This window comes from Microcebus murinus, chromosome 18 (genome assembly GCF_040939455.1).
Source record: "Microcebus murinus isolate Inina chromosome 18, M.murinus_Inina_mat1.0, whole genome shotgun sequence".
Lineage (NCBI taxonomy): Eukaryota > Metazoa > Chordata > Mammalia > Primates > Cheirogaleidae > Microcebus > Microcebus murinus.
The window spans coordinates 37,982,793-37,994,398 of NC_134121.1; the positions used below are offsets into that span (position 1 = coordinate 37,982,793).

Genomic DNA, 11,606 nt, shown 5'->3' on the forward strand with positions numbered 1-11,606 from the left:
GCTTGGCTGCGTGCCTGGCTGTGCCTCCCAGGCCTCCCCTCCCGAGGATGCCATTCCCTTATTGTGAGTACTGTTGGTAGCAGTGGACACAGCCTGAGTAGAGAGTCAAGAGCCTTGAACTTCGGGACCTTCCTTCACTTGCATCACCGTGTGCAAGTCTTGCAACACCCCTGAGCTCAGTTCGCCTATCTACGAATAATAAAAATGTCCCTGCCCTGTGCTAGTGGGCTGATGACACGAACACACTGTTGTTTCATTGCAGACGGATGTGTTGAGGTTTTAAAAAGTGCTTTGTATTTGGTCAGGAGCTTGGGCATAAATGCGAGAGGGGCTGCTGATCTGACAGCCCACCACTGATCATGGCTGAACCCGAACAGGATGTCAGGGAAAAGCCGGCAGGTGAGTCTGTGAGTCCTGTTCCCAACAGAGTCCTCAAGGAGGATGGGAGAGAGGGCGGGGGAAGCCTGGGACAGGGGTGGTGCTGTGGCCAGCAGGGCGCATGGCCTCCCTCAGTCTGCAGTGCTGCAGCCAAGAGCAGAGCCCCTGGACCAACGGCCCTTTCAGGGGGCAGCGAGTACCCGCAGTGAGGAGACAGTAGGAGCAGGCGGCAATTCCTGTGCCCACTCGTGCTAGGAGCAGTCAGGCCTTCAGTGCACCTTCTCATTGCTTCTTACAGTCCTGTGAGCTACGCCTTATTAACCCCATTTCCTGGATCAGAGAGGTTACCTAACTTGCCCCGAGTATCACTGTCGCTAAGTGTCGGAGGAAGAATTCAGACCCACACCTGCCTGTCAAGGGCGTGCTTCCTGTCCTCTGTGAGACACTGTCCCTCCACAGACAGATCTGACATATTAATCAGAGAATAAGACGCTTTCCAGCATGGGGGACGAGGCGGGGAACGTTCTCAGGCTGTGTGTTGGTTGAGTTAGGGAGACAGGAAGGCCTGGTTCCAGGTCTGTGGTGGGCTGGGCCCAGCTGCCCCAAGGGCGGCCTGGGAGAGGGGCCACAGAGCTGAGCCACCTCCAGGGCTTGCAGTGGAAGGGCAAAGGTAAGACTCTGCAGATGCCTGAGGACTAGGGGAAGGGACATTATTCCTGTCCTGGGAGGGGACTGAGCTGGGTGGGGAGTGTCATTTCTGGGGAGGCATTTGGCAGGGTGGCACGAACAAGGCTGACTTCGTGAGCCTGAGATCAGTGCAGTCGCCTCAGCCTTGGGATTTAATGTTCTGTGGTCGTTGGCTTGAAATGGGTCATCATTTTGGCTTTGGATTTTTTTGTTTTTTTGTTTTATTTGAGACAGTCTCACTCTGTTGCCTGGGCTAGCATGCAGTGGTGTCAGCCTAGCTCACAGCAACCTCAAACTCCTGGGCTCAAGTGATCCTTCTGCCTCAGCCTCCCGCCTGGCTAATTTTTTCTATATATTTTTAGTTGGCCAATTAATTTCTTTCTATTTTTAGTAGAGATGGGGTCTTGCTCTTGCTCAGGCTGGTCTCAAACTCCTGATCTTGAGCAATCCTCCTGCCTTGGCCTCCCAGAGTGCTAGGATTACAGATGTGAGCCACCGCACACAGCCTGGATTTGTTTTGTAAGTGGAGTCAGTGGTGACAACAGAGCATGTGCGAGGGTTGGGAGTTGGAGCCTCTGTGGTGCATGTGGGCTCCACACCCAGGCCAGCCCCACCACTGCTGTGACCCGATGCCACAGTGCCTCGTTCCACTGTGAGGGGCAGGCAGGGCAGCATGCTAGAAGGGCAACTGCAGGGAAGAGGTGGGGACCCCTCGCCCACCCCCATCCAGGTAGCTGGTGCATTCAGGTGAGATCAAAATCCCCTGGGGGTCACCCATCTGCTGTTGGTCAGGATTGTGGGAAGGGGAGAGATTGGCTTCATCCTGCTTTTCCTTTTGCACTCAGCTCCACAAAGTACACAGCCAGCCCTGGTCACCACCCAGGTCCTGCCGTTTACTAACTTGAGCGAGTTACTTCCCCTTTCAGCCTCAATTTTCTTGTCTGAAAAAGGAAATAATAATGTCTATACCCTGTAAGTTTGAGGACAGTGAGGTTTTTCTTTTTCTTTTCCAAAATCCAAGTCTGATTATGGCAGCTTCCTGCTGAAAACTACAATGGCTGGCGGTGTTCTAGGACAAAGACCAAAACCTTCCATCTAGACCACTTCTATCCAATAGAAATGTAACGCAAGCCACATATGTAGTGGCCACAATTTAAAAAGTATAAACAGGTGAAACCAATTTTCATATTACTTTATTCAATATATCCAAACCATTATCAATATATAATCCATATGAAAAATGAAAACCTTTTTCCTTACTGCCTTTGAAATGCAGTGTGTATTTTACACTTAGAGCATATCTCATTCCATGTGACAAGGGGTACCTAAATGCAACGCACAGGGCCACCACTCATGCTCTCGAATCTGGCCCCTGCTGCCTCACTGTCCCTCCACATTCTCTTCCCTGCAGCCAGGCTGAAGTGCTTCCCGTTCTCTCCTCTCCTCACAGCGCCTTTGCTGACGCTGTTCCCGGACCTGTGGAAGGCTCTTCACCCTCTGGATCTAGTTAAGCTTCTCGACCTTCAGAGAAGCTTTCCTTGACCCCTTACCTGCTTTCATATGATTGTATTTCACCTTCTCCACACCTGCCACAATTGTGATTTCCCATTTATTAACATCTCTCTTCTGCTGGCCTGTAAACTCCAGGACAGGGACATATTTGGGGTTTTTGATCCTTTCCCCAGTGCCTGGTGCAGAGGAAGCTTTCAACGTGTCCAGTGGGTATTTTAAGAAACAGAGAAGTATATAAAAGCCTGGCATATGCAAAGTGCTCTGTAAATATCCACTCCCTTCCCATCCCTCTGGGTGAGAAAATTTCTCCCTATAAAGGGACCTTTCTAACTGTATAACTGCTAGAGAACTGAAGACACAAAGCACGTGGTGCTGAAAATATTTAAGTAGAAACTTGAGCTAAGCACATAGATTATAAATATTTCTTCCCCAGATTACGCACAATTTAAAAATACTGCCTCAGCTCCTTTTCATGATTTGCACGGTGATTACGGAAAAGTACTCTTCCAGACAGAAAGTAATTGCTGCCCTTTCCCTGACTCGCTTTTTCCCTGAAGTGGAGGTGGTGTATCATTGTCCCTTGTCTGGCACACAGCCAGATGCCAAGGCCCTGCCGCTTCTCGACTCTTTCCCAATTCTCTCCCAGGTGAATATAAACAGGACACAAATCCACACATGTCGACTGACCCAGGTGATAATGCCAAATCTGATGACACCTGTCTAGGTGAGGACTCAGCCCCTAGATCATGTGATCATGCTGCAAAGCCAAACTCAACATTTGGTTTCCTCCAAATGGACCCTTAGTCCATACTGCTCCTTCTCAGGACAGTTAAGTTGGAAGACTCAACTAAATGCCACTGTCCAAAAAGATGGGTGAATTATCCTATTTTTCAGGTCCTACCTCTCACTGGAGAGTTATGGGGGACAAGGGGGGATTTATACCTCTGCACAATGGCTTCTTTAAGAAGGGCCCAAGGCTATGCACATGTCCCTTGAAGCTGTCCAGATAACCAGAAAGGTATAAACAACTGCTATGAATTGCCCAAAGGTGATACATTTAAACATCCATTGCATATTTTAAATCCTTGGCTGGCTCCAAACTGTAAGCTGTTTGTGTTGGAGTTAGTGGGGACATACATCCTAGAGCTTGCCCAGCACTCCAAGAAGCCCCAGCTAATGAAAAGTGTGTATGTACCTACAAAAGCTCCATGTCTACTTATTACTCAAGATTTTAGGATTATCTATGCTGTGATAACATTGAAAATCTTTAAGGGGTATTTTCTTCTACAAACCATATTTGAATTTATGGATACTAGAGCTGGTGCTTAAAGTCAGAATTCAGAACCCCAAAGAAAATGACTTCATTGAAATTGAACTTAAAAGATAAGAGCTGAGTTATCAAAACCTACTAAAAGTGAGTTGCTGTGAACTGGGGATTAAGCCAGAGCAAGTGGAGAAGATCAGAAAGCTACCAAACACACTGCTCAGAAAGGTAGGGTTTTTAAGTTTCTAAATGTGGAGTTTTTGTGGGTAAAATTATGTTCTCTGGAGCCAATGATTTAGCTTTTGCACTTCCGATATGAAACAAAATTAAAGATACTGGAAAGTTTGGCTGTAGAATGGCCAAATATGGTAGCTAGGTCATTTTCAGTCTGGTGCTTTCAGAGATTTGCACACCTAATCCCTAAACCCTTTTAAAAGCCTCCAAATGACACGTGACTCTCCCAATTTAAGACTCTAGTTCAGTCTGGGAATGGTGGCTCACGCACACCTATAATCCCAGCACTTTGGGAGACTGAGGTGGGAAAATCATTTGAGCAAGAATTCAAGACCAGCCATGGCAACATCGTGAGACTCCATTGCTATAAAACTAAGAAAAATTAGCCGAGTGTGGTGGCACGCGCCCATAGTCCCAGCTACTTGGGAGGGTGAGGCAGGAGGATTGCTTAAGCACAGGAATTCAAGGTTGCAGCAAGCTAGGATGATGTTGCTGCACCCCAGCCAGGTAACAGGGCAAAACAGTGTCTCTAAAAAAAAAGAGAAAAAAATCATGCCCTGGTTAAAGTCTCTTCTAGAAACCTGCAACAGGGACCCCACCACCCCGCCCAACAACAAACAAAAACCCATTCTCAACTACTAACATAGTTTACCATGGATAAAGAAATAACAATACAGAAATATCTTAAGAGTTTAGGAAAGGAACCCATGATGCTGGCATATATATATATATATATATATATATATATATATATATATATATATATTTTTTTTTTTTTTTTTTTCCCTCCCTGAGACAGAGTGTCACTTTGTTGCCCAGGCTAGAGTGAGTGCCATGGTGTCCGCCTAACTCACAGCAACTCAAACTCCTGGGCTCAAGCAATCCTCCTGCCTCAGCCTCCCGAGTAGCTGGGACTACAGGCATGCGCCACCATGCCTGGCTAATTTTTTCTATATATATACTAGTTGGCCAATTAATTTCTATTTATAGCAGAGATGGGGTCTCACTCTTGCTCAGGCTGGTTTCGAACTCCTGACCTCGAGCAATCGGCCTGCCTTGGCCTCCCAGAGTGCTAGGATTACAGGCGTGAGCTCCCGCACCCGGCCGATGCTGGCCCATATTATGCGTTTTTATACTTCACAGTATTTATTTATAATTATTTATAAACGATTATATTTCTTTTCCACATCAGGACAAAGACATTCGAAGACTACAGAACTTTCAGGAAGTGGAACTCATTTTACTGAAAAACGGAAGCACTGAATTAATAGAACACACACCATCTCTGATAGAGAAGCCCTGCTACAATAGCAATGCCGCAAAAATGAATTAAATAACCCAGGAAAAATACCTGGAATCATTTTGTAAATAATGAAGCCTAGATGCATATACCACTTTGGCTAACTTCATGTGTCAACTCCGGATAACTATTTCCTCATCTCCAACTTCTCTGGGCTGGGAGAAGAGTTAAGTTCAAAGTGTTCTGAGAAACAGCTATGAAAGGAAATGGTAAGGTTTGACACCTGGAGCATGTTTACTGTGTAGAGTCGCACCCCAATCTTGGTCAGGTATAGTTACTAGGCCCTGTGGGATTCAGCCAGGACACATGGCCAGGATCTCCTCAGATGAACCCCACGTGGGCAGGGTGAGCCCATGGGGCTGGGAAAGCCAGGGCCCACTTGGCAACACCACCTGAACCTGTGTGCTCCATTCAAAAACCATTTCATACTGTCCCTTCCAATTTACACTTTTTAACTCACCATAGCCTCTTATGGTAGGAGCACTTAAATAAGCAAAAAACAAAAAAGAGCTGGTGCCCTCAGGAGCACCTGGCTCAAAGGTGGGCTGTCATCACGTCCCACAGTAGGTTCTTCCCTAGCACACTACCTAGCATCCTTCTGGCTCAGTTCTCTTGCTAACTTCTACCTTGCATATAAGCACTCATGCCACTCGACCCTATCTACCAGCTTTTATTAACATACAGCAGCATCACTTCTTTGCAAATCTGTTCCTCACAGACTATGAAGTCATCTCTAATCGTCATGGAAGAGGTATAAATACTGGCAAGCACAATGTCTTACTTGTATTCCCAGTACATAAAATAGGCCGCTGTTCCCTCATCTCCAACATCCAATAGCTCAGCTTGGGTGAAGGGTGGGGAAGGGACACATAAGCATTACATGAACTTACCTGACCCAACTGTCCAAAACAGAGGAAAATGTTTAGCAAGGGAGAAGTTTGTACTATTTCATGAAATGTCATGAGTCAACGGAAGAGCCTGCAATGTGCTCAGTATCCATGGCCTCTTATGGTAAGAGCACTTCAGCACTGAGCGTAGCATAGCACACAGCCCCTAATACAAGCCAACGTAGGGATCGGTGCTGGGAGACTGTGATAGTGGGTGACACAAGTCAATCCCCAGGTGACACCACACTAAGTCATTTTCAATTTTGACTAATAAGGAAAATTTAGGCAGAGGCTCGGGATTGGTTTTAATGGCCCCAAATCACCATTTGTGGGAAAAATGAGATTTTTAGGTTGTCTTTAAACGAACATAGTAGAAGAGATTTGAAAAAAATCACTGCTGGGAGGAAAGCTGAATGAACCCAAACAGGCGTCACCTGGTGGCTAGTTACAGCAAGATCAATGAGGGCAACAATTTAATCATCACAATGTTGACGGGCAAATTCAATACCTGTTCTAATACAGTCCACACACAAAAACATGACAAAGATGTATTTTTTGTAACAAACACAAATGGTCTTAAGATTGCTGGTTTTAAGTAAAAAAAATCTGAAGAGCTTCAAGAGTAATTTTGATCATTTATTGTTTGTAAAAACTAGTTTCTGGGTAAGGCACAATTCCATTGAAGTACTTTAAAAATCATTTTTTAAGTGCAATTTATCAGGTACCAGAATGCTATCCAATTTATCAGGTACCAGAACACATTTAGGTTAAAATATGAATGATCTAGAATTCTTACTTGCTCACAACCTACTTTGACTTACAATTAATGGGGCGATTGGCAACTCACAGCACTGCCCCTTTCCACTCTTCCTCCTCAGTCACAGCCATATATATGTATGTATTATGTATGTATGTAGCTGTCCCACATGCAGCGGAGAGCCCCTAATGCCACTGCTGCAGTGAGCACAGGCTCCAGTAGGGGAGGGAGCTGCACCTTTGTTCCTGATTTATCCAAAGTTAGCAGATACCACCGGGCACATAGGAACACTAAGGGATGTGCTGAATGAACTCACAATAGCCAAGCCCTGAGCTCACATAGAGAGGATCCAAGTCTCACCTGGGGACCGATGCTGGGGGATAAGAGGACGACTGTGAACTGATGGCACAGGGCCTTAGCTACATGAACCCTGCACATCTGCAGGTGCATTTCAAGTTTCAATCACTTCCCTCCTTTTAAAGAGTAAAACTTTCATTAACACTTCATGGTGCCCCTATTAAAATTAGAACAAGGCCAAAAGCAGCAGCCTCTCTGAGGTGATCATCTTGAGCAAGAGGGAAGGAGTACTGCTCAGCCTGGCAGTTTTCCTTCCTGAAATAGCATAAATCTGAGAGAAGAGATTCTTTGGAAGCTGCTTGGACAGGAGAACAAAAGCATCAGCTCCCTGGCCAGCATTCAAATTGTCAAGATAAAAATAGGCTAACACAAAGAAAATGCATTTAGATCTTCTTCCTAGCTTTTAAAGAACAATTAGGCCGGGCAAGGTGGCTCACGCCTGTAATCCTAGCACTCTGCGAAGCCGAGGCAGGCAGATTGCTCGAGGTCAGGAGTTCAAAACCAGCCTGAGCAAGAGCGAGACCCCGTCTCTACTATAAAAATAGAAAGAAATTAACTGGCCAACTAATATATATAGAAAAAATTAGCTGGGCATGGTGGTGCATGCCTGTAGTCCCAGCTACTCGGGAGGCTGAGGCAGTAGGATTGCTTCAGCCCAGGAGTTTGAGGTTGCTATGAGCTAGGCTGATGCCATGGCACTCACTCTAACCTGGGCAACAAAGCGAGACTGTCTCAAAAAGAAAAAGAAAACCAACAACAATTAAGACCCTAAATTTGACACTTTAATAAACAGTAGCTTTGAAACCTGCCAATCACTGAAGGAGGGTCAATTTTATGAAATACATATCTATGTTATTAGTAACTACCTACACACCAAGGCCTTTTCCCTTTCAAATTTAAATTTTATTAAGAAATATCATATACATAAGAGCACATAAACATACAGTTTGAAAAAGAAAATCCCCACCCAGCTTCAGAAACAGAGCATCAGCAGTTCCTCTGAAGGCCCCTCTTTGCCCTGAAGATCACATCTCCCACCATCCCTCCAACTCAACGGCTAACATCAAATTTTGTGTTAATCATCTTCCTGTTTTTTTTCATTTATCATGTATCTAACAACCTGTTTTTGACTTTCATAGAAATGGAACTGTTGTGGATGCATTCTTCTGTGCCTTGCTTTTGACCATGGTTCACACGTGGAGCTGTGGTTCAGTTTCACTTCTGTGGAATTCCATTGTAGGAATATACCACAATATTTATCCAACAGACTGCTCATGGACATTTGGGCTTTCCCGGGTTTTTTTTCTTCTTTTCTTCCTATTACAAACAATGCTGCTATGACATTTTTACAGCCATCTCCTGGCACGTATGATAAAGAGTTTCTCTAGGGTATCTAGGAGTGAATGGCATACCCAGTTATGCCAAATTATTTCCCAAAGTTGCTGTTCCTAAGCATTCTTAAAACTGCTGACAACTGATCTACTTGGAATGACTGAAGGGAAGAAACAGATCAACTATGAAACTCTCAAGTTGCATTTTTAAAATAGAAAATTCAAAATTCTAATACAACAGTGAAAAATACATTTACTTCTCAGCTTTGGCTTACTTCAAACTACAGGTTCAACTTAAAAGTGCTACCTCTCATATCTCAAAATAAATGTTTTTGAATATTACTAAGTAAAAACAGCAAGACTCAGAACATATGGGTATACTGTCATATATTTTAAAAGATCTATACATATGGTTATATCCCCCACCTCACATCACCCCACAAAAAATCCACTTGGAAGAATAACTGTTAACAGTAGTATCTCCTGGAGAAGGACAGAGGACAGGAGTAAAAGGAGAGACATAGATCACTAAACACTTTTTTTTAACCGTGTGCAAGCATTACAATGGTAATACAAAATTTCAAAAATGCAGTCACCTGGGGTTCTTTCACAATCAGTCAGAAACTCAAACTTCAAACCCAACCCTGAATGAAGTCCAATCCCATAGAATGTATACACAATAACTTCTCAAGTGTTTTTTGTTTCATGCACATAATAGATGTTTAAAAACATATTCACATAGCTCATCTACAATGCATTCAAAAAAACACAATGAATGCGAGCTCAGAGAACTTCCACCATAAAATTTTTCAGTTTTTACATCTCTAAAAACTTTCACCAGAAGGTGGCTGAGCTCAATGCTTATGTGGTCCAAGTGTTGTCAGACCTTGGAAATAAGGTTAGTTATCCTCTGTGACACTAACTATATTTAAGGAAACAGACTGCCTGCAGGTGAGTAATGCTCTAAAGAGAGGGGTAAAAATATCTGAGCAATATGACTAGGTTATTAAAAGCTCAAGATCAAGACAGCAAGAAAGATATTTCAACTGAAATTGAAAAATAAATGGACGGCTATCTCTTTGAAGAAAAAAAACATGTTTTAACAAAAAGGGACATGATACATAGAGGAGTCCATTTCTACATTGCAGAGAAGATGCCTGGAGGAACAGACTGGTCCTCTTAAGAGCTGCAATGGAAATTAAGCTATCAGACCAGTACTATACTTTGATGGCTATGGCATTTAAAAGTTCATCCAATATATTTTATATTAATGAACTGTTATTTAATAAGTCTTTGTCTTTTAGATACATGCTGGATTATTTACAGATTAAATGGTATGTCTGAGACTTGCATGAAAATGAAACCGGCCAGTGGATACAAACACAAGCACACAGGAGGTAAAACTGGTCGTGATGGTGATGAGTTAATAGAGATTAATTATACTGTTCTACTTTTGTGTATGTCTTTACATTTCCAAAGCAAAAAGTTTTTTAAAAAAAAGGATCAACTGATTGCTGATTTCAATCTTACCAAATAATCTTCTGATAACTGACTCCCCTTAAATTTAGGCTTTCTAAAGAGAAAATACATTTACCAACTGACAACTTTTTGGTGTGCATGGCAGAAACATTTATTTCTTCTAGTAAATTGGCCTCTATATTGGCTTCTTGTGAGCCTGGATAGCTAGAAATCAGTTCCTTTTGACCATATCAGTTCTGAGTATAAATGGTTTTATAAAACCCAACCTCTAAATCTCCGTAAGGCCAGACTTTAGTCATGGATGTTTCTAAGGGGCCAGCTTTCCCCGTCAAACCCTAGGTAACTTCAATAGTTTTCCACAGATTTAAGTATCCACAAAGGAAGCCTTTTCACATGAGCTCATGTACTATACTTCATTTAAGTTAGCTACTGGATTCTAGATGAAGAACATAACAAATCTGGCATTTTAATACCTTAGATTTCTTATCTGTTTTTCTTAATATTTAGTAACAGAATATGATAAACTATCACTTTAAGTTCTTTACTGCTATAACCATAATCTTGTCAAACTACACAAAGCAGAGCTCGGGAGCTGGCTGACTTGCCATTTGTTAGATTTTGTTTCTTGTCTTATCTTAACCCTCATGTGAATCATCTCTTACAAATTTGGAGATAACCCCACTCATCTATTGCTGCATCTCCACCATCAGCTACCGAAGTCAACAGGGCTCTGTCCCCACAGCATTTTCTCATACAGAGCCCCTAAAGTGGTGGCTTCATTATTTTCTAAAGTTTGTGGAAGGATTATTTTAGTAAATTCCATAACAATTCATTATACCTGTTAGAATGAACACAGTGGCCTAAGTCAGGCACTGGACCATGAGGCAGAGACCTGTAGTCCGTGTTCTAGCACTCCATCAACATGAAGGCACAGGACCCTGGGTAAGTCATTTAACCCACTACTCAATTTCTTTACCTAAAAAGTGGTGGCAATATTTAAAAATTATACAAGGAATTGCTATGAGAGAGATATGTGTATGTGTGTAAGTATGTATGTAGCTGAGATAATACTTCAATACAGTTGAAGCTGGCTATAGACAGAAATAAATATGCTGCCAATTTTCCTATATGTGACATAAAAATAATCACCTGCTTTTTAAAAAACATCCTTGTCATATATACTAGGCACCCCATACACAGAAAGAAATACATTTATAAACTGACAAGACAAGGTTAAAAGAAATCTTGATACAGGACTTAAAGACCAAAATCTAGTTAAAAGTTCTTGAATGGTCTTCTACATAATCATTTCATAGCTAAAGATAGGGTTTGTCAGAAGGATATTTGGAATTTTCTACTACTAAAGAAATCTCTTGGGGATGTAAAAATATATTCTAGTTTACTGTACATCTTCGCTATT

At 42.8% G+C, this 11,606-nt stretch overlaps 1 protein-coding gene across 1 annotated transcript; it reads left to right on the top strand.

The window, feature by feature from the left end:
* Nucleotides 1–359: 359 nt before the first annotated feature.
* On the top strand, nucleotides 360–5,408 carry ANKRD40CL (ANKRD40 C-terminal like). The gene is given in 4 exon segments (XM_075993909.1): nucleotides 360–399; nucleotides 3,224–3,301; nucleotides 3,909–4,069; nucleotides 5,268–5,408. Coding segments are annotated over 4 exon segments (420 nt in total).
* Nucleotides 5,409–11,606: the final 6,198 nt, after the last annotated feature.